The sequence below is a fragment of the Sinocyclocheilus grahami genome, unplaced genomic scaffold (genome assembly GCF_001515645.1).
Source record: "Sinocyclocheilus grahami isolate Dianchi unplaced genomic scaffold, SAMN03320097.WGS_v1.1 scaffold787.1, whole genome shotgun sequence".
NCBI classification, from domain to species: Eukaryota; Metazoa; Chordata; class Actinopteri; order Cypriniformes; family Cyprinidae; genus Sinocyclocheilus; species Sinocyclocheilus grahami.
The window spans coordinates 1,026,165-1,049,695 of NW_015505966.1; the positions used below are offsets into that span (position 1 = coordinate 1,026,165).

Genomic DNA, 23,531 nt, shown 5'->3' on the forward strand with positions numbered 1-23,531 from the left:
AGCTACAATAGGCTAGGTTTATTTAACATGTAGTAAGAAATATTACAGAAATTGAGTAAAGTGTATAAATAAAACTGCATAGTCTTCACTGTATCAATCAAACATGATTAACATTAATAATCACAGACAGCAGCAGGTAAATAAGGCTGCTGTCCCTTTAAGACCAACTACACAGATCCAATATACTGAAACTGGTTTTCACACAACTTTTTTACATTTATTTAACATATAAACGACTGTGTTTACTTGAATACTCCACACGACGGGTTTTATGACAACTGTGTGCGTATTTGACCATTCAAGCACAATAAAACACGAAAGAGATCCGTTTTCGTGATTGCATGCTGTCTGAGAGAGGCGCTTTCTGAGTGTGTGTCAGTCAGCGAGAGCACCGCATTGAGTTCTTTTTCACTGCTTATGGACCCTTTTCACAAGACTGTGATGACGCGTTTAACGGACATCAGCATCGTAAATCCTCGAAGGTTTTTCTATATTTGTATTTTTTTTTTTAAATGTATGTACATTTATAACACTATTCTTTGTATTATATCACCTTTGCATCAAATGACAAAAAAACAGTTAACGCTAATGCGAGGGTGTTTCTAATGCAGCGTCTATGGGAGGGACGGTAAATTTGACATCGTTCTCTTTTCTGACTGCCGTTATCAGTCTCTCTCAATTTTTTTCCTTTTATTGAAAGTCACGAAAACACTATCGTGGAGTTTTTCTTTTGTTATTTAAGCAAATGGGAATGCAAAAAATATATTTGTGGTACTCTCCCATTCACTGCTCTTCAAGTTAACCCAACTATCACGACTTCCGCTACTGTGAAACCCAGAAATGTGAAAAGGGTCCATTACACTTAACTCTACCATGTGCGTCTCTCTTTTTCTCATTCGTGCATGTTTCCTTAGCACTCAAAGGTGTATAATGTTTAATCAGTAAGATATATTTGCATACCGCAGAATACACGATATAGCAAAATCTCTAACAATAGACACTTTATTTCGCAGTAATGATATATACGATCATACCGCCCAGCCCTAATATACACAGAAATAGACATAATGTTTATGTACAGTTGTGGTATATATCCTAGATGGAATGGAATAGAATTTACAAGCAATGGAGTAATATGTAGGGTACTATTAAGTAAATAAAATTGGTATTGCAAATCTTTTTATTGAACAGTAGGGGAGAACATTTTACTGTTCATGAGGTAGATTGCCTGGAGAAAGAAACTTTTCTTGTGTCTGGCAGTCCTGGTGTTCGGTGCTCTGTAGTGCCGGCCAGACAGTAAGAGTTCAAAAAGGAGATGGTTTGGATGTGAGGGATCCAGAGTGATTTTCTGAGCCAATTTCCTCACTCTGGATGTATACAGGTCTTGAAGGGTGGGCTGGGCAGCACAAATAATCCTTTCAGCAGTCCGAACCTTCCTCTGTAGCCTTCTGATATCTGATTTGGTAGCTAAGCCAAACCAGACAGTTATTGAAGTGCACAGGACAGACTCAGTGACGGCTGAGTAGAACTGTTTCAGCAGCTCCTGTGGCAGGTTGAACTTCCTCAGCTGGCGAAGGAAATGCAATCTCTGTTGGGCCTTTTTAACAATGGAGTCAATGTGATTGTCCCACTTCAGGTCCTGAGAGATGATGGTGCCCAGGAACCTGAATGACTCTACTGCAGCCACAGTGCTGTTCATGATGGTGAGTGGGGGGAGTGCTGGGGGGGTTTCTCCTAAAGTCCACTATCATCTCCACTATTTTGAGCATATTCAGCTCCAGGTTGTTAAGACTGCTCCAGACATCCAGTTGCTCAACCAAGCTTCTATATGCAGAGTCATCATCATCCTGGATGAGGCTGATGACTGTAGTGTCGTCTGCAAACTCCAGGAGCTTAACAGAGGGGGCAGTAGAGGTGCAGTTGTTGGTGTACAGGGAGAAAAGCAGTGGGGAGAGCACACATCCCTGAGGAGCACCAGTGCTGATGGTGCAGTTGTTTGACATGAATTTCCCCAGTCTCACTAGCTGTTGCCTATCTGTCAAGAAGGTGGTGATCCATTGACAGATAGAGCTAGGAACAGAGAGCTGGGTTAGTTTGGTCTCTAGGAGTGCTGGGATAATTGTATTGAAAGCCGAACTGAAGTTCACAAACAGGATCCTCACATAAGTCTCTGGTTTGTCCAGATGTTGTAGGATATAATGCAGCCCCATGTTGACTGCATCATCCACTGACCTCTTTGCTTGATAAGCAAACTGCAGGGGGTCCAGTAAGGGTCCAATGATGTCCTTCAGATAGGCCAACACCAGTCTTTCAAACGACTTCATGACCACAGATGTTAGGGCCACAGGTCATCAAGTCCTGTGTTTTTGGGTTTCTTTGGGATGGGCATGATGGTGGAGTGTTTGAAGCAGGAATGGACTTTGCACAGCTCCAGAGATCTGTTGAAGATCTGTGAAAAGATGTGGGCCAGCTGGTCAGCACAGGTTTTCAGACAGGCTGGTGAAACACCGTCTGGGCCTGGTGCTTGTCTTTCCTGAAGACCTGACGCACATCATCTTCACTGATCTGAAGTGCAGGATGAGGGGAGAGGGGGGTTGCTGAAGGTGTTAATGTTTGTGTAGAGAGTTGGTCAGGGCGGGTGTGGGGTGTGAGACCGGGAGTTTCAAATCTGCAGTAAATCTCATTCAGGTCTTCAGCAAATTGTTGATACGCCTCAGAGCTGGGGGATGGTGTCTTGTAGTTTGTGATGTCTTTCAGGCCTTTCCACACTGAAGCAGGGTCGTTTGCTGAAAACTGCCAGTGTGTTTCTGGCCTGATTGTATAAGATTCTGTCCCCACTCCTGTAGGGTCCTCTTTGGCCTGGCGAAGCTGTCTGATTTTTTTCTGGGAACCATGGTTTGTCATTGTTGTATGTTAAATGAGTCCTGGTAGGAATGCACATAACCTCACAGAAACTGATGTAGGATGTCACGGTGTCAGTGAGCTCATCCAGATCAGTGGCTGCAGCTTTAAAAACACTCCAGTCAGTGCAGTTGAAGCAGGCTTGTAAATCCCGCTCTACTTCATTAGTCCATCTTTTTACAGTCCTTATTACAGGTTTAGCTGATTTCAGCTTCTGCCTGTAGGTCGGTATAAGATTAACCAAACAGTGATCAGAGAGCCCCAAAGCTGTCCGTGTGACAGAGTGATGTGCATCCTTTATTGTGGTGTAACAGTGGTCCAGTATATTACAGTCTCTGGTAGGACATGTAACGTGCTGTCTGTATTTTGGCAGTTCGCTGGAGAGATTTTCTTTATTAAAGTCACCAAGAATGATTATAACGAAGTCAGGGTATTGTTGTTCTGTGTCTGTGATCTCATCAGCTCGCTGTTGTAATGCTGTGTTCACGCTTGCAAAGTCAAATGATTTAAGCAGGTCTGACAGCAGAATGTGTAGCCATGTGTGTAATATAATGCGTAGCTGACTAGCATGCTGCACAAATTTAGAAATGTGACTTGTTAGTTTAATGTTGTTGATCAGATGCTATGTTAATTGCCCTTTACTTATGAAAACTACTTTGAAACTAGCTTAGCTTGCCAAGCTACTCATAATTTGAAGTATTTTTTTTTTGCTTGTTAAACATTTTTTATCAAAAAAATTATATTTAAATGTATTCAAATAATTAGGCATTGAACTGCCCACTAATTATCAGATTTTGATAAATAAATAAATACAATTAAATAAATAAATGTATGCATTTATCCAAAGCGACTTACAGTGCATTCATGCTATACATTTTTTACCAGTATGTGTGTTCCCTTGGAATTGGAATCTAAAACACTGTAATATTCATTTGTATTTAACCAGCAATTTTTCAACCCAGATATCACTTGGTGAAAGCATGACATGAATTACCCTGCTGCTTCACTTGCACAATGCTGATGCTTGTGGAGTCAAACAGGCCTGACTCTGCATCCTGACAAGTCCGTTTTCAGCGTCAAGTAAAATGCTACGTGAAGCAATAAAATAACAGCTTATTCGACTGTACAGTATGTTTTGTTTAATATACAGATATGTAGAATGAGATTTGGACCAATAAGACCTTCTACTTTCAGCCAAAAGTCCTAATATGGAACAGATTTATTTCTTGGCGCTTTATCATGCCTCACATGGTTGGGACACAGCTAAAGGCAGTCAGCTGTCTTAAACCTCATTATACGTTAGCTTGCATGTGTCTCTCATTAGGCTGGCTGAAAAAGAGATAAAGAGGAAGAGTCTAGAAGATTCTCTTAATGCTGAGAGGAGCAGCAGTGCTGGCAGGGAGATAAAAATGCAGGCAAGTGTCACCACCCTCGTTCCAGCTTACACCAGTTAAACTGAAGTGTGAGTTCCGCTGTGTAATGATCACACGGCTCTCTCTGCCCTCTGCAGGCCATACACAATGAGAACCTGACAGTGAAGACTGATGTCCAGAATCTGCAGGCACAGATTTCTGAGCAGGTTAGACTTCAGTTGCTTTTCTTTCCACTAATCCATTAATGCACGTTCACACTAACGCACACCACTGTCATGTCTTCTCTTTCTCCAGGCTGTATCTATGGAGCAACTTAAGCAAAGGTGAGTGCATTGAAATTGGTTAGAATTATAAGCAAAACACTAGTGCTACGCTGATATTAAAAGTCAGGCCAATACGATAACCCAATTATTTTCATGTTAGATAAATATTAAAAATGTTAATGTCAATGTCTACATATAAAAAAATTTCTAAAATATGCAAGTTAAATTAAACATTTTTCCTACTATTTTCAAGGTATGACCAGTATTATAAATTATTAACAATAATATTTACAAGAAGAATTCTTGCGAAACGAATAATGAATGAAACCCCAAAATAGTAAATTAAAATTAGACAATAGTTTTATAAATTACCAATTATATTTTATGGCCAATATTAAAAATCTGTATCAATAATATTCAAATATTAGCATAAAAGTTAGCTAAACTTAAACAATAGTTTAAAATTTTTTCAGATTTACAGCATCATAAAACATGTATTTAAAACAGAAACAATACATTTTGATCTCAAATAAATAAACAAATTTGAAATATTAAGTTTTAAAAAATTGAATAGATTATAATGTATACAAGTTTGTCTGTGTGCATTATTAGAAGTGTATCTAAACTAAAAGACAATATAGTATGCAATATGAAAGTTAGCATTTTAGTTTAGATTGGATTTTAGTTTAGACACGCTTGTGAAATTAACGAGATTCCTAATCAAACAAAGTATAATTTAGAGATATAATTTTGCATTTCTTAGTAACATTTGGCAAGTTTGTAATGAATTGAACTGTTTTTATTAATGAACAATCACAGCTCTAATTTTAGTCTGAAAGGACTCAAATTTAAGTTCCTCCAACCAGGAATTTTTCATTATAAATGCAGTGACGTGTATTGTTTATTAAAGATCCGTAATAAATGGGTGTTGTATTGTGTTCTTAGCCTCCAGCAACGTGATGAGAAGGTTAGAATGGTGGAGAACTTGCTGGAGTCCAGCCTCATTCAGGTGGCCAATAAAGAAGACGAACTGAAGGTGAATAAGGAAGTCTTTATGAAGTTTTTAATATTTGTTAATTCCTAATTTATATACATGTATGTGTATGTGTATATATAAATATATATAATATTTATAAACTAGCTAAAGCACCATGAATGCTCTTACGACAGCAGTTAAATAATCTTTTCTCTTTTTTTTTTTTTAACAGGCAATCAAAAATGAGTATGAAGATTTGAAACAGCAACTGGAGTTAGTACAGAAACATACTACAGAGCAGGTAGCGAGTACCATTACCACACACAGGCATTGTTTGTGGAGGAGAGAGAGAGATATTGTGATTAATGCCTGCCAAAGCTGCCCGCTTACATTCGTTCTGTTTCTTTCCAACACATCTTTCCAGACAATGTCAGAAAAGACGCTAGAAGAGCTACAGCAAAAGTAAGTTACATACTCACAACCAGGGCCAGAGTGGGGCCCATTTTCAGCCTGAGAGTTTAATGCCTCCCTGTATGTTTCAACAAGAACATATAGAAAAATAACTAATGACATACTAAACTCCTTAAGCAAACATTCTGCATTAAGCACAGCTGAAAACATCACCACATACAAATTAAAATGAATATCAGACAGCAGTATGGATTGGGCTGTTCTATGAAATATGACACCACTGTATTTGTAAGGTGGGATTGTTTGACGGGTAGGAGCAGAGGTTGCGTTACACATAATATTTAATCATTTACTGACTTTTTTTTAAAGGGGTTCTATTATGCTTTTTCACTTTTTCAACTGAAGTTAGTCTGTAATGTTGCTGTTTGAGCATAAAACAGATCTGCAAAGTTACAAAGCTCAAAGTCCACTTCAAAAGGAGATATTTTATTTAACAGAAATCACTTTAAAAACTACAACGAATGACTCATTTGGACTACAACGCATATTTTCCGGGATTTGTGATGTCACAAATAATCGACGAATGGGACCTGGTTGAGCTGCACTAGAGAATATAATGTAAAATATGTGAAAAATAATGTGTTTTTCGAACAACCTAGTATGAGAGCCTGTTCTAGTACACCCCCAAAACAAAATCAATACTTTGTAAAAGAGCATAATAGGACCCCTTTAAAAACACTAACGGATAAGTACATGTTTTCCCCCATCATTTTGACTGAAAAAAAATAAAACAAGAAAGTGCATTTAAACCTAGCGCCTAAACTTTCATTTAACTACAGTTATCTGTACTTTACATCGTACATGTGACTATGTGGATTCACTCTTTCTCTGTTGGTGTGTGTGAGAGAAAGTGTGTGCACTCTCTGCCAAGTGACACGACACTTTAATACATAATGAACGTAACTGATGTGCTGCTTTAAATACAAAGTTAAGATGTGTGATTAGTTACATTTTAGTTATCAGTCACACAGTAATTTAACACATGCTCTTTCCGTGTGTGCGTGCATGCGTGTGTGCGTGTGTGTGTGAAATATGGAGAGAAAGTGGGGAAGAAGCTGGGGATTTATATCCACCATATAATATTTAAAAACTGCCACAAAGAGATGTGCAGAGAGCCTGTTCTAGTACACCCCCAAAACAAAATCAATACTTTGTAAAAGAGCATAATAGGACCCCTTTAAAAACACTAACGGATAAGTACATGTTTTCCCCCATCATTTTGACTGAAAAAAAATAAAACAAGAAAGTGCATTTAAACCTAGTGCCTAAACTTTCATTTAACTACAGTTATCTGTACTTTACATCGTACATGTGACTATGTGGATTCACTCTTTCTCTGTTGGTGTGTGTGAGAGAAAGTGTGTGCACTCTCTGCCAAGTGACACGACACTTTAATACATAATGAACGTAACTGATGTGCTGCTTTAAATACAAAGTTAAGATGTGTGATTAGTTACATTTTAGTTATCAGTCACACAGTAATTTAACACATGCTCTTTCCGTGTGTGCGTGTGTGCGTGTGTGTGTGAAATATGGAGAGAAAGTGGGGAAGAAGCTGGGGATTTATATCCACCATATAATATTTAAAAACTGCCACAAAGAGATGTGCACACGCAAAGCAGCGGGATGTATGCTTCTACATCTAAAATCCCGCTGTTTGCGCGTACACATTTTCCACGTCCCATGTGAAACTGGCTTTGTGTAAGTGGTGCTGCTGGCTCAATTTAGGAGCGGCCCACTGGGATTTCTCCCGATTCTCAGAATGGCCACTCCAGGCCTGGTCACAACTAGACATGTGCCGTTATTCGGTAATGCGATGTATCACGATAATGAATATGCACGATATTGTTATCGCGGGCACTTCAAAATACAGAAAATAATTATTTATAATAAATTATTCAGAATTTTGAATGCACTTTAAGAATACTTTTCCCATCAACTGGTCACAATGCACAACACGGTTGTGGCTAGAAGGGATACATCAAAAACCGGAAGCTAACAATAAATTTAATTTTCTACCTATTAGATTGTGTTTTATTAACGTCTACACCTACCCCTTACAGTAATGCAAAAATAGTAATTGTTGTACAGTGTGAGAAAAATTACGCTATATTGATATGCGCATGCCCAGTAGTTTTTGCTGTATGCCATGCTACGTCAAAGACGCGTGCGCACTCTGATGTAAACAAGCACGGATGATAGAGCGCGTGAGAGACGCTCTGGATGAAAGCACATTCACTCTCCTGACAGCAGATGGCGCTAAACATAATGCAGCTGTTACCCCGGAAACAGTGTTTAAATGATTTAAATAGCCATTCAGATTTTTGTATTCACTATGGTGTTCATCACCGTGCCAAATACGTAAATATTTAGACTATTTATTTTCAAACTTGTCCTAGATATTGTTTGAAAGCGTTTTGATTCTTTATTGTTCGGTCAAACTTTACGTTAGAGCTTCATTAGTTAACATTAGTTAATTCATTAGTTAACATAAACTGCCCATGAAAAATTCTTCTAAACATTCATTCATTTTAGGTAATTCCAATATTTAATAACACATTCTTAAAATCAAAAGTTGCTATTGTTATTTAATGAGCTAACATGAACTACGGATTGTATTTTTTTTTTTTTTACAAAGATTAATAACTTCTGTAGCAAGTGTAGCTATTGCTCATTGTGAATGTTAATGCATTAACTAAGGTTAACTAATGAGGTGTTATTGTAAAGTGATACCTGTCGGTCTTTATAATTCTTTTGCACTTTAATCGGTGTAAAATTTTTAACTTTATACAATTTTTTTTTGTGTGTTGCTTTATTGTATTTAAATGTTCAGTTATTTTTGTTATAAGAAAAAAGTGATTAAACCTGTTATACTGTATTATGACAACACTTTTTTGCAACTAAATTTCAATATCGTGATAATACCGTATACCGTGATAAAAGCATGATCAATTAATCGCAGCATGAACATTTGATACCGGCATATCCCTAGTTACAACTATAGATTATAGTTTGTCAATTTTTAGAATGCCATTTGTTATTGTTTGAAAACACACACTTAGAAATTTCTGATTTGATCAGGATTCAGGTGAAGGATGAAAAAATTCGATCAGTCGAGGGAAGTTTGCAGTCAGCGATGAACAACGAATCAGAGAGAACGAAGGCAATGGAGGTAAGCGTGTTCTGTTCATTTGGACGAACAGAAGTGTCCATTTGTTCATCTGTGCTCATCTATTTGCATGACGTATTAAAGACTTATATGTGCGTGTTCATAGGATCTACAACAGCAGGTCGAGACTCTGAACACTGAACTTGCCCAGCTGAGGAGCAGAGAAACAAAGTCAAGCTCAGACTTGAACTCTAAAATCCAGGAGCTTCATGTTCAGTATGCATCACTCCTGTCACATGGCCTTTTGCTTGTCGATTAATCCCAATGGATCTTTTTTCCAATCTTTTTTTTTTCTTTTCTTTTTTGTAATGTGAAATTCATCACATTACAGAACTAAAAAAATTGCAATGTTTTGTTGTGAATTGAGTGTCATGTTTTTATTTGATTACCTTTTAAAGGAACAATTTAACTAAGTGTTATGAATTGAATTATACACATTATACATTTTTGATGATACATTTGTATTAAACCACAAAATGTTAATGGTTTTTATGGGGCCTAAATTGGAGTTTACCTGTAAACAAACAATGTTATGTTTACATTCATTTTCAAGGTCTAACAAACATGTGGAATGCACTCTATTAATGGTATGAAACAAACATCTGGATTATATTACATGATATAGAACAAATTACGGTGATTTAATATGAAATGAATATCTGGAGGATATTGAATGTTGTAGAAAAAAATGACTGTGTGTGATTTAATATTTTTTTAGCCATATCACCCAGCCCTTCCCAAAGTTCTCATATTTGGTTCCATAAGCCAGTTCCTAAAATTGAGTTTCATTTCTGAAAGCATAATTTAAGTGATATTTGAGAATATTCCATTTACAAAACCTGAAGTTGTGCCGCCAATTATAGCTTTTACCAAATTGTATATGTTTTCTCTAGTCTTTTGGCCACAAATTGACACCATACAGTTATTATATTGTACAAGATTCTTTTGGAGCTTCCCAGACAAAACTAATATTGAGTTGTACAGATCAATAATGCATGTGTGTATATCTTAGGTTAACGGCCAAGGATCAGGATGTTGAGAGGCTGCAGAGAGAACTGGAGAAGGAAATTCAACAACAGCAGGTGAGTGCTGAGAAATTCATATCAGATGCAGCGAGCAACTACAACAAACTATTCATGTAAAGCTTCATATTTACTTCAGGTAAATGTGTCGACATTGTGACATTCAGTTTGTATTTTGCATTGATATAATCATTTGTGTGTCTCTTTTCCCCCCCAAAGCAAACCGTTTCAGCAGTTCCCAGCCAGGAATTAACAGCGTAAGATTCATGTTCTTTTAGTTAGGATATATGTTGATGATCGCAAACATGTTCCAGTATAATAAAGGCTTATCACACTGACATAATACACGCATTCTGCTCTGTGTCTGTCTTCAGGCTGGCAGAGAAGAACAAGCAGCTATCTGACCTTCAGGAAGAGCTGCTCGAGTTGAGGGAGTCTGTGGAGCTTCATCGTAAGAAGAACAACGTAAGTCTTGAGCAGCTCTCTTCCCGTAGAAGGAGGAGGACTAGCCAAGCTTTAGCTTTTCTAGCTTAATGCACATGCTAATGAGCATGTAAAGCAGGTGACTCTGAATTTGAATGGCAGCTCTAAAGACTTGACCAGATGCTGTGCATCCCAGAACCTTTGAGAAATGCATTTCTTCCAAATGTTGTGGGAACTTTTAAGTGTTAGTGATAATTATTAACTGCATATGTCCATGAAAATACATACAATGCACTCAAATGAGATTGTAATGTCAATGACCTAGAAAAAGCTTTTTTTCTACATAGTGGTGGTCTCCCCTCGTGGAGGCAGCCATTCTTAGTTAACATGGATCATCATAAAATGTATCATGCTGATTGGTAATTCCTAAAATGGTAACGTTTGCTTTTTCTACATCCACACTGATGATAGGTGTCAGTATAAAGTCTGAGATCACTGTCGTATCACACAAACAGAACCAGAAAAAGTTTGGTCATTGTTAGGGAATTTAAACTCCATGAACATGTCTAAACTTTTAAAAAAATTTATAAACCTACATTATTTTGTGTATCCTTAATGTCGGTGTAAAACAATGATACATGGAAATACCCAGGTTGTGCTTTGGGCTGTATACATGGTTCTATAAATGGCAAAATGAATGGGACAATCGTTTGTTTGGCAAGAGTGTAGGCTGAACTGAAAGTGGTGTTTCTCTGAAACTGACTAGGAGCTCCGGGAGAAAAACTGGAGCGCTATGGAGGCGCTGTCAGCCACCGAGACCATACTTCAGGGAAAACTCGCCAAGAGCGCCAAGGTTCGCACCACAACTCCCAAACTACTTCACTCTAGAGTCAAATCAAAGCATCTCCAATAAGCCTCTGCCATTTATTGACCAGTGAAGTTCTCATTCTTTATTAACGTCCTCATGAATGGCTGCATACTCATTTTATAACTCTGAACTGCTCAGCTGCATGCTACTAATGCACTATGTTGAATGCTGAGCTGTAAAAAGCTGCAAACTTGCGAATGTGCTTTGAAATTTGGGCTGAATCTTGTCGTTTGTTTTTAAATTCTCCTTTGTGTTTAAAAAAAAAAGTTTTAAACAAGACACCTGAAATGAGTGTGCAGCTATTTTTTTATCCTTATTTTTTATTTTTTTATTAGATTAAGAATCATTTCATGCCCATTGTGTCATTTGACCTCCCCTGATTTCCTCTTTCCCAGCATGCTGATCACCACCCGATTTCCACTATTCTGTCAGCACCAATTTCAATCTTATTACAATCATTCCAAATAACGTTTTATGCTATAAAACGGCAAATCGGGTAGAAAATGAACAAATCCAAAGAGTGATTTTTTTTTTTTTTTTGAAGATGTACGTCTTATTCTCTGATTGCATCCATCCCGTGTTTCCCTTTCCCAACACATTTTAAGGTCTCACCATCTCTCTCCTCCTGCCAGGTGTGTAGACCTGTCAGTAACCAGAAACTCCTGCCCCTTCGTGGGCTTGAGCGGTCATCTAAATGTAGCGAGGCATAGAGTAACCAGTGACTATAAACGGTCCTGAAGCTATAACTAACCCTGCTTACATCATGAGTAATTCTGCTGTGGCTCGGCCTGCTGTCGCTAGTCGAGTGAACGGCATGCACTGTCCAGTGTGTGGACATCTGTTCTCAGTCATCTCCAGCTGTACGAATCCCAGCCCTGCACCTGCTGGACAAACTCCGCATTCGCCAGATTTCAGTTATGATCTTTTCGTACTCTTTTGTGGGTCTGTTCAATTCAGTTAAATACGTTAAAAAAAAGGGTTTTGTTATTTGGCCTTTAAATCAAAATGAAATCAAAATTGACCCAGTTTAGTTTATTGCTCCGTTATATATCAAAAATGTGATACCTTGGTTAGTATTTTTCTAGCGCATTTTTATTTGATCTGGATCCGTTCTGGTGTGTAACACTGACTAATCACAATCCAGTCAGTTCCCAATGGATATAAACTTCTACTCTTTTCTGATTAAAGGGTTAATCCATCCAAAAATGAAATTTGGCATAATTTACTCATGTCAACCTTTATGACTTTCTTTTGTGGAACATAAAAGGTGTTTTGAGAAATAAACTGGTTACCAAGAGTCATCAACATATCTACTTTTTTGTTCTGCAGAAGAATGAACAACATGAGGGTAAATAAATTATGGCAATTTTCATTTTTTTCATATCCTGTTTTACTTGACTACTTAAAGTCTACGATTATTTTCTTGTAAAATATCCCATTTCATTGGAAATGCAGCACACTATTGAAGTAAATGCGTCAGTGTATTATGGTGACTTTAAAGGCTAGTGATTTTTGGAAATGTCTAGATGAAGTAGAATTGTATTTATTTTTATTCATTTATTTATCTTTGCTTTTTTTGGCTTCTTTTTAAAGATACGGTGTTTTACAATTGTTTTAAAACAATTTTCTTTTCGAGCTGATTCAGTGCTGGGTTTTAGATGTTTTCATGTTTGTACGTGTTGATAAGAGTAGAGGTTAAAAGTGTTGTAGTGAAAAAGTATAACATTTTTTTTATTTGTTTGTTGTATTTTACAGTGATTTCTCAAAATTCACAGACCCATAAGATTAACTTAACTCGGTCTGGGATTTGTTGATAAGAGTAGAGGTTAAAAGTGTTGTAGTGAAAAAGTATAACATTTTTTTTATTTGTTTGTTGTATTTTACAGTGATTCTCAAAATTCACAGACCCATAAGATTAACTTAACTCGGTCTGGGATTGATGCTGAATGTTGATGTCCAGGACTAAACAGTTGTGGATCTCATTTGTATGCATATATGCGATAATTATTACATCAGAGTTTATGACTTATGATGAGAATGAGTGAAATTTCTTAAAACATTTTTATAGGGGTATCTGTCACTTTTTGGTGGGGAGCACCAGTGGCTTGATAGAGATCTAGGCACAGTTTTTGTGGTGTGAATTACGGAGTGGTTTTTAACTGACCCGTGAAGTGTAATTTGAGCACCTTTTAAGCAGTTTGATTGATGGGAGTGTTTGATCTGTGTTTTTCCACAGGAGCATCAGACAGTGCTGGAGTCAGCGGAGACCGAATGCCGAGCATTGCTGCACAGACTCCTGCCGCACGTGCCGCTGCCCACCGACCAGGTGCACAATATACACACATACACACACATGCAAAGCAAAAAAGAAATTGTAACCAAAGTTGTGCAAGGAAAGCACAGGTAATTTATTTCACATCCCTATCCTAACATACTGAAACAGGATTCATATCTGTGCAGAAATGTGCATTGCGTTTACAGTGCATTTCAGTGCCCTGTGCATGATTGCAGAATCCTCTAATGTACATTTACATTCTGATTGTGCAGATCCACCAGCAGTGGCTACTGAAGTTTGAGACATCTGTGAGCGAGAGCTCGGCTGGAGAAGTGACCTCTGCTACTGCTTCAGGAGCTGGAGATGCCCAGGTACAGATGCATTGTAAATCTTCCAGAGACAATATCTAATGAACCAGTTCCAGTGCTTCATGAATCAAGTGGGTGCATAAACATTCAGAAGAGTTCAAGATTCGTTTTTTTTGGGCAGGCTTTAGCAGAAAAGTTAAAGGAGGCTGAGGAGGCCCAGAAAGTTCTACAGAAAGATTGTGAGACGTACAAGAAAGTGCTAGCGGAGACGGTGAGTTGTGTTCATGGCGTCTGTCTGTGATTTTATTATTTTTTTTTTCAGATCCACCAGCAGTGGCTACTGAAGTTTGAGACATCTGTGAGCGAGAGCTCGGCTGGAGAAGTGACCTCTGCTACTGCTTCAGGAGCTGGAGATGCCCAGGTACAGATGCATTGTAAATCTTCCAGAGACAATATCTAATGAACCAGTTCCAGTGCTTCATGAATCAAGTGGGTGCATAAACATTCAGAAGAGTTCAAGATTCGTTTTTTTTTGGGCAGGCTTTAGCAGAAAAGTTAAAGGAGGCTGAGGAGGCCCAGAAAGTTCTACAGAAAGATTGTGAGACGTACAAGAAAGTGCTAGCGGAGACGGTGAGTTGTGTTCATGGCGTCTGTCTGTGATTTTTTTTTTTAAATCTAAATGTTTGACACCTGACAGTATGTTAGCAGCAGTGGGCTGAGGGGTGTGTAGTGATGGTGTTATTGATGGTGCTGGGTGCACAGGAAGGGATCCTGCAGCGGCTACAGAGCAGTGTGGAGCAGGAGGAGACGTGCTGGAGGGAGAAGTTGGAGCAGTCACAGGCTGATCTCAGAGAGGTTGGTAAAAACAAACACACTACGTTGGCTTTCCTCAAACCTACACTACTCCTTTGACATTTTAGTCAGGTTTAATGCAAAAATTATGATTAGGGTTCTTTACTAAATCCTGCAGTGCATCATTAGAGGTATTATTATAGTAAATCAGTTAATACATTCATCAGTTGATGCATTCAGTCATTGTCGGATTCATGGCATCACAATGCGTTTTGACACTATTATATGTTATTATATTATAAGTTATAGTTGTTTTTGTAATGTTTATAAGAGAAAAGTCTTATGCTCATCAAAAAAAACAGCAATATTGTGAAATTATTACAATATAAAAAAGTTTTGTATTCTAATATTATTTTAAAATATGATGGCAAAGATTAATTTTCAGCATCGTTACTCCTGTCTTTAGTGTCACAGCAGTTGTGCTGCTTAATATTTTTTGCAGAAACAGTGATAATTTTTTCTCAGATTCTTTGTATTATACAAGTTATATTTTATTATATAGTATTAGTAATACAATATCTAATAATAGTATAGTGCAATAAATGTATTAACTAATTAAGTAAATAAATAATTAGAATGTGATATACCAAAAAAAATCATCACACAAAATGGTAATGACAATTTGGGTGAAAATGTGTGTAATTTTTATGAATTAATGTGTAATGTTTTTTGGGGTTTTTTCTCTGTGACCTAGTGTTTTTGTAAGATTCATGAAGTTAGACTGCAAAGTAAAAATGTGATGCTTTTGGTGTTTAGATGACTCGGAGGGTAACTGCACTGGAACAGGAAGTGGACAGACTGAGCTCAGATGGAGATGTGGAGAGTGTGAGTTTGCTTTCAGTTTTAACCTGCTCTGAAACGCGGTACTACTTGCACCTTGAATTTGACAAACAAAATAGCTCTGAGCTGAAGAATATACCTTTGAATACTGCTTTGCAATGTATATATTGTAGTTGAGGCGAGACAAACAGCACATGGAGGCTGAACTGGAGAGAGCGGAGTGTGAGAGCGCCACCTATGTATCAGAGGTCAGAGAGGTGAGCACAAATACTAATGACATTCAGAAGCCTCACTGCATGCTTATGCTTCTCTCGTTCTGTCATATTTTAGTTTGTTGCTTGTGGTTGTGTTGTTTTTAAATGTCTAACACATTAGATTTTAGCAGATAAACTAAAATCTGTTGAAGGGTTGGCATCTACTTGTCTATCCTCAGTCCGAACTATCGCAGCTATCAATGATGGACGAATTTATGACATACTTGACGTGATCTTTCTAATGCTCTCATTAACCTGCAGATCTTTGTAGAAAGCTTTTATTGTCTGGACTGAGGATAGAACGCTCTTAAAGGAATGTTCCGGGTTCAATGCAAGTTAAGCTCTATGCTTTTACAGCACGCTGTCGATTACCAGAGAAAGAAATTTTGACTTGTTCCTTCCTTTGAAGTAGAGGGTTTAAATATTGCCACAATTACTTCCATTGTAAGCGAGTCAGAATTATTTTCTGTGGTAATCAATAATGCTCAACTTTCCTGGATGTTTCTCAGGGAACATAGAAGTGGACAGACTGAGCTCAGATGGAGATGTGGAGAGTGTGAGTTTGCTTTCAGTTTTAACCTGCTCTGAAACGCGGTACTACTTGCACCTTGAATTTGACAAACAAAATAGCTCTGAGCTGAAGAATATACCTTTGAATACTGCTTTGCAATGTATATATTGTAGTTGAGGCGAGACAAACAGCACATGGAGGCTGAACTGGAGAGAGCGGAGTGTGAGAGCGCCACCTATGTATCAGAGGTCAGAGAGGTGAGCACAAATACTAATGACATTCAGAAGCCTCACTGCATGCTTATGCTTCTCTCGTTCTGTCATATTTTAGTTTGTTGCTTGTGGTTGTGTTGTTTTTAAATGTCTAACACATTAGATTTTAGCAGCTAAACTAAAATCTGTTGAAGGGTTGGCATCTACTTGTCTATCCTCAGTCCGAACTATCGCAGCTATCAGTGATGAATGAATTTATGACATACTTGACGTGATCTTTCTAATGCTCTCATTAACCTGCAGATCTTTGTAGAAAGCTTTTATTGTCTGGACTGAGGATAGAACGCTCTTAAAGGAATGTTCCGGGTTCAATGCAAGTTAAGCTCTATGCTTTTACAGCACGCTGTCGATTACCAGAGAAAGAAATTTTGACTTGTTCCTTCCTTTGAAGTAGAGGGTTTAAATATTGCCACAATTACTTCCATTGTAAGCGAGTCAGAATTATTTTCTGTGGTAATCAATAATGCTCAACTTTCCTGGATGTTTCTCAGGGAACATAACATTTCTTCAGTAGAACATTACAAGTCTTGATCTTCCACGGACGTGTTGGAAATGACATAGGAAGTCCCTTATTTATTGTATCAAATTCAGACACTTCCTCCAAAACCACCACCCAGTTTCTCAGCCCCACTCATTCCTTAAACATCTCAAACTTCATTTCAGCTCAAAGATCTCTTGACCGAGTTGCAAAGCAAACTCGACGGCTCGTACACAAAGGCCGTCAGGCAGAATGAGGAGTTGAATTTGGTAAGACGTCCCCCTGGTTAAACTGAAGTAGCTTTCCCTTTCTCCTCTTGAGCTCACGTGGGTGAGGGCGCTCGCTTCAAGGGCCTGGACTTTTACGGCAAGGGCTTACTATCTGTTATCTCTAATTTCTGACCATTTATTCAGCTGTAAATGTGAATTCATTTTCCAATAATTACACTGTCATGCTCCAATAATGACAAAACAGCATCATAAATTGCCGTTAATTTAACAATAAATGCTGTTCTTGAGAAAAGATCAAGTCCTGATCATATGAAACATTAAAGATGACAGGTACACCTTGCCAAAGTTACGATGTGTTAATCTGTCATCTAATACCTTCCTCAGTTTACTCTGCGGTCACAGTTTGACTTACTGCCACCTTTGCTTAAAACTTGGAAATGCAGACACAAGCACACGCACATTCTTAAAGGCTCAGCTCTTGTCTGTTACACACACTACTTTTCAAAAGATTTGGGCTCATTAAGATTTTTTGTTTGGCAATTGATCAGAAGTCTCCTTTAAAGGGATAGTTCACCCAAAAATGAAAATTCTGTCATTAATTACTCACCCTCATGTCGTTCCAAACCAGTAAGACCTTTGTTCATCTTCAGAACACAAATTAAGGTATTTTTGATTAAATCTGAGAGCTTTCTGACCCTCCATAGACAGCAATGTAACTGACACATTCAAGCAGTAGCCCCTCACTGCAGAACACAAGATCCAGGGGGCGTGGTTGGATCCAGATCTAGGGGGTGGAGATTGCTAGGTTTTAGGGGTGGAGATGGGTGGGTTTAGAGATCAGGGGGTGGAGACGGGTAGGGTTAGGTATATGTAAGGTGGGAGGAGTTGGCTCTGGATCCAACCGTGCCCCCTGGATCTTGTGTTCTGCAGTGAGGACCATCTCCATTCAAGGCCCAGAAACGTAGTAAGGACTTCGTTAAAATGGTCCATACGACATCAGTGGTTCAACCGTAATGTTATGAAGCTAAGAGAATACTTTTTGTGTTCAAAGAAAACAAAAATAATGACTTTATCCAGCAGTTTCTTCTCTTCCATGTCAGTCTTCGACGCGCGTTCATGAGAGTACCACGCATGTGTGTGCATCCTCTGCTTGTAAACAAGGCTTGGCGCATCCGGGTTCGACATCAGAGCGCCGGCTACTGCGTCAGCAGCACCACCCACATGAGTCGTAAGGTGGGAGGAGTTGGCTCTGGATCCAACCGTGCCCCCTGGATCTTGTGTTCTGCAGTGAGGACCATCTCCATTCAAGGCCCAGAAACGTAGTAAGGACTTCGTTAAAATGGTCCATACGACATCAGTGGTTCAACCGTAATGTTATGAAGCTAAGAGAATACTTTTTGTGTGCAAAGAAAACAAAAATAATGACTTTATCCAGCAGTTTCTTCTCTTCCATGTCAGTCTTCGACGCGCGTTCATGAGAGTACCACGCATGTGTGTGCATCCTCTGCTTGTAAACAAGGCTTGGCGCATCCGGGTTCGACATCAGAGCGCCGGCTTCTGCGTCAGCAGCACCACCCACATGAGTCGTGGTACTGTCCTGAATGTCGGCAGAGACTGTCACAGAATAGAAGAATTGTTGGATAAAGTCATTATTTTTGTTTTCTTTGCGCACAAAATGTATTCTTGTAGCTTCATAACATTACGGTTGAACCACTGATGTCACATGGACTATTTTAACGATGTCCTTACTACATCTCTGGACCTTGAACGTGGTAGTTGCGTTGCTGTCTATGGAGGGCCAGAAAGCTCTCGGATTTCATCAAAAATACCTTTATTTGTGTTCTGAAGATGAATGAAGGTCTTACTGATTTGGGACGACATGAGGGTGAGTAATTAATGACAGAATTTTCATTTTTGGGTGAACTAGATTTACAAAAATATATATTTCAAATAAATGCTGTTCTTTTTTGCTTTCTGATTATCAAAAGAATCTTGACAAAAAATGCATGGTTTCCACAAAAATGTTAAGCAGCCCAACTGTTTGCAACATTGATAATAAAATGAAATGTTTCCTGAGCAGCAAATCGGCATATTATACTGATTTCTGAAGAATCATGTGACACTGAAGACTGGAGTAATGATGCTGAAATTTCAGCTTTACCATCACAGGAATAAATAACAATGAACAAAATATTAAAATATATTTTAAGTTGTAATGATATATTTCATCAAATCAATGATTTTACTGTATTTTTGATCAACTAAATGCAACCTGATGCATAAGACACTTCTTTCAAAGCCTTAAAATCTCTTATCAACTTTAAACTTCTGTACAGTAGTGTTTTTTATTCTAGTGTAAAATGTTTGTCCATTGAATGTTCTTTCACCTTTTATTCTCTGAACTAGTGTCAAATTTGTGTGTTTTTGACATTTAGACATCACCTGCTTCACCGTTTTGTAAAAGGAACTTAAATTTCCACAATTTAAATGTCCATTTTGTTCAAGTCGGTGTACTTTTTGAAGTAGCTGTTATCATAACCAAAACTTTACTACAAACATTTGTGTGTTAGAAAAAAATAAAATTAGTTTCAAGTATTCCTCACGGATAACTGTATTCCTTAAATGGATAGTTCTTCCCAAACTCATTTACTCATGTCATTCCAATCCTGTATGATTTTCTTTGTTTTGTGGAAGTCCAAAGGAGATATTTAGCAGAATGTCAGAGCTGCTCTCTTCCATACAGTGCCAGTGAATAGGGACCAGCTGGTTTCCAGCTCCAAAATGCCAAACAAAGTATCACTAAAATAGTCTGTTCATTTCAACATTGTCAATATTTACTGAAAATCCTGACAGCTACACTCAACTTTTATTTTATGAAAAAGAGCAGCTTGGACATTCTGCTCTAAATAGCTCCTTTTCTGCTCCACAGAAGAAAGTAAGACATAAAGGTTTTGAAAGAGTTGGGGGTGAGTAAATGATTTTCATTTTAGGTGAACTATCTGTTTAAGAGCCCCATCATTGACTTGTCAGTGAAGTGATATTTGGCTTGGGTTTTTGTTCAGCTTAAGACTCGGCTGACTGAGACGTTGTGTAAGCTTGAGACGGAGGAGAGTGAGCGACAGAAAGTGGCTGGAGATCTTTATAAGGTAAAGCTCGTGATGCAGGAGGATCTTTCTGTTAAACCATCCACATTTTAAAACACTGAAGTGGTTAAGAAGCTTGTTATCTATTAAGTTATTTTCTTTCTCTCATTGTATGTTGTGTCACCTGGTCACAGGCCCAGCAGTCTCTGGAGTTGATTCAGGCAGAGATCATTAAAGAAGCAGGCCAAGCTGACCTGATAGAGACCAGCAGCCTCACGCAAATGGTGAGAAGTTTGTTAGCTTTTAAATGATAAAACCATGATTACAAAACTATACTATTTAACATGTGTGGACAGTTTTTGGTTGTCAGATGTGAGTGGGTTAATGAGATGAACTACACCAGTAGTTACTGTACTAGGACACCTGTGTGAATTTGAGGAGAACCGACTTGAAACACTTTATAATGATCATAAATTTAAATACCACTATTTTATAGGGGTGTGTGTGTGTGTGTGTGTGTATACACAGTACTGTTGAAAATTCATAGGCATTAGTATTCACATCAACAACAAAAAAAAGGTTTTAAGCCAGTAATTTCTATCTTCTGCTGTAGTGTATCAGTAGGAAATATCAGTTTACATTTCTTTTGCCATTAATTGTAATAATCCAGTTAGATTCTTGTATACACAAGGAGTGTGACAACAGCCAGTGCTCCACACTGATCTCACCATCATCCAGTCTGTCAGTGATTACATGAAGAATTGGCAACATCTCCAAGACACTTGAAGAAAAGTTGGTGTAAATACTAATGGCCTAAGACTTTTGCACAATACTATATATATATACACATTGAGGAAAATGACATTCAACAAGTTTATTGCAAAATGGCTGAGAAGAGCGAACTGTATTGTGCAATGATTTATAGTAAACTACAAGGAAATCCATTTACCAGTGCTGTCACAATTAGCGCATTAACGCAGGTGGTTAAGTTAACGCGTTACAAATATTTAACGCAGGGGTGGAGCTAGGGTTGGCCACCCCACTCACAACTGCAGCTTCGGTCTCTTCTTGACAAGAATTGCATTCATTTAGACTCAGAACGTCTTTACGATCACAACAAATGGGAGACTTTACAGATACTCACTCCAACTTCACCTCAGCACCAGGCGCGAGTCAAACGAGCTTGGAAAAGGTACAGGTGACGAGGGAGCTTCAGTAGAACAACAGTGAAATGCGGCCAGATGAGATGTTGTCAGGCCTTACAGTGTCAGTAAAAACCAATTTTCTTGTCCTGTCAGCCGTTATACTGTGCTCATAGCACGTGCTCTTCAATTGCACACACAAATGCGGCAGCGCGTGCTGTAGTCTGTATCATTTCATACCAAAGCGCGAAAGAAACTACGAGCATGCAGTGTCATAGTTATGTCGTCAGTTAAGTTGCCAAAAAGGCGATTAAAGCTGCCTTAAAACTGTGCATGTTATGTAAGTATTTGTTATATATAAGTAAGATTTATGAACAAGTCTCTGAAATGGTTTTCAAAACTGTCCTGGAGCAGCCCAGCACTGTTTCCCTCATCTAACACACCTGATTCAACTCGTCAGCTCATTAGTAGAGACTTTAAGACCTGAAGTGGGTCAGAAAAGGTAAAGAGTTGTGAGAAAATATGATGCGTGTCAGATCCGCGTCATGTTCAGCAGCGGCAGCTCTTAACCCAGCTGCTGTTATGACTGTTAATCAAAAAAATTACAAATAAATAAATAAAAAGAGGAAATCAGTAACTTTTGTAGCTTTAAAGATGAATCTTTATTTAAATTAGAATTTAGTGTTTGATAACTTTATTCAATTTCTGTATGTTTCCTACACAGGAATATGACATTTATTATAATGGGTTTACGTGAAGATTGTTTTAAGTTCATTTAAATTAGAAATTGTTATTTTATAAAGTGTAATAAATGTTCAAATTGATAGCTCTTAAGTATACTGTAATGTTGTATGGCTATAGTCAGTGTTTAAATATTAGGGGAAAAAACTATTTCATAGAGACATCAGTAGTAGTATTATTAGTATCAGTGATATTTGCCTTGAGTCATAAAAAAAAGATGCCATTAAACAAATATTAAAAATATACTGTCTTTGTTGTTTATACATTAATTTGAAGATTAAATGTGAAATTATTGCCACATAAAAGTATATTTAAAAACTTAGGTGGGATTAATCGTGATTGATTTCAGAAAAAATGATTAATTTGTTAAATTTTTTTAATCGATTGACAGCACTACCATAAACATTTCATGTAACAAAAAAATTAAAAATTCAGCAAGTTTACAAGGCAACATTTATCATTTTAATCAGGTTTAACTTGATGTACTATAGCTAAAAGGGACATTTAAATTAATATTAATAAAAACTCTATAGACTAAATAAAATATATAACTAAATACAATATATAATAAAACTATACATACTTTACAACTATATAAAACCGAAAACCGGAACGAAAATTTAAATGAAAATAGACAAATATTAATAAAAACTAAGAATCTCAGTGATACTAAAACACTGCAAGTGTGGTCATTGATTTTAGCCTTTGGGAAATTGTGACATTTTAAAAATGTCTGGCCGGCTTGTGCAATCTTTTGACTCATGTTCTTAGGAGGAGATTGACCGTAAGGAGAAGATGACTGCAGGGTTGAATCAGACAGTACAGGAACTACAAGAACTACTTCAGTCTATCAACAGACAGCTTACCAAGGGAAATGAAAGGGTAGGTTCCTTTATTCTTTCCTGAACTGTATTCTAGTTTTGTGTTTCCTAGATCAAGTCACTGTAGTTAAAAAGATCAAAATAAATACAACCAATATTATACATTTTACACTTGGCTTTTAACCAGCTTTGCCTATGTACATAATGTAAAAAAAAAAAAAAAAAAACGAATATTAATTAATGACAGAATTTTCATTTTTGGGTGAACCGTTACTTTAAGGTGAATTTAGCTTCTATATAAAGTTTTAAAAAATATCA

At 37.6% G+C, this 23,531-nt stretch overlaps 1 protein-coding gene across 1 annotated transcript in view; it reads left to right on the forward strand.

Annotated features, from left to right (window-relative positions):
* Positions 1-23,313, forward strand: part of LOC107561665 (kinectin-like) — a 51,709-nt gene extending 28,396 nt beyond the window's left edge. The window contains exons 10-31 of the mRNA XM_016246137.1: positions 4,226-4,316; positions 4,412-4,480; positions 4,569-4,597; positions 5,483-5,573; positions 5,746-5,814; positions 5,938-5,975; positions 9,066-9,156; positions 9,260-9,369; positions 10,166-10,235; positions 10,395-10,432; positions 10,550-10,640; positions 11,365-11,451; positions 13,703-13,792; positions 14,014-14,112; positions 14,231-14,320; positions 14,812-14,904; positions 15,658-15,726; positions 15,855-15,938; positions 17,382-17,465; positions 20,489-20,572; positions 20,704-20,793; positions 23,164-23,313. Of these exons, the coding sequence (XP_016101623.1) occupies positions 4,226-4,316; positions 4,412-4,480; positions 4,569-4,597; positions 5,483-5,573; positions 5,746-5,814; positions 5,938-5,975; positions 9,066-9,156; positions 9,260-9,369; positions 10,166-10,235; positions 10,395-10,432; positions 10,550-10,640; positions 11,365-11,451; positions 13,703-13,792; positions 14,014-14,112; positions 14,231-14,320; positions 14,812-14,904; positions 15,658-15,726; positions 15,855-15,938; positions 17,382-17,465; positions 20,489-20,572; positions 20,704-20,793; positions 23,164-23,298 (1,792 nt within the window). The 3' untranslated portion in view covers positions 23,299-23,313. The remainder of the gene's footprint in view (positions 1-4,225; positions 4,317-4,411; positions 4,481-4,568; positions 4,598-5,482; positions 5,574-5,745; positions 5,815-5,937; positions 5,976-9,065; positions 9,157-9,259; positions 9,370-10,165; positions 10,236-10,394; positions 10,433-10,549; positions 10,641-11,364; positions 11,452-13,702; positions 13,793-14,013; positions 14,113-14,230; positions 14,321-14,811; positions 14,905-15,657; positions 15,727-15,854; positions 15,939-17,381; positions 17,466-20,488; positions 20,573-20,703; positions 20,794-23,163) is intronic.
* Positions 23,314-23,531: the final 218 nt, after the last annotated feature.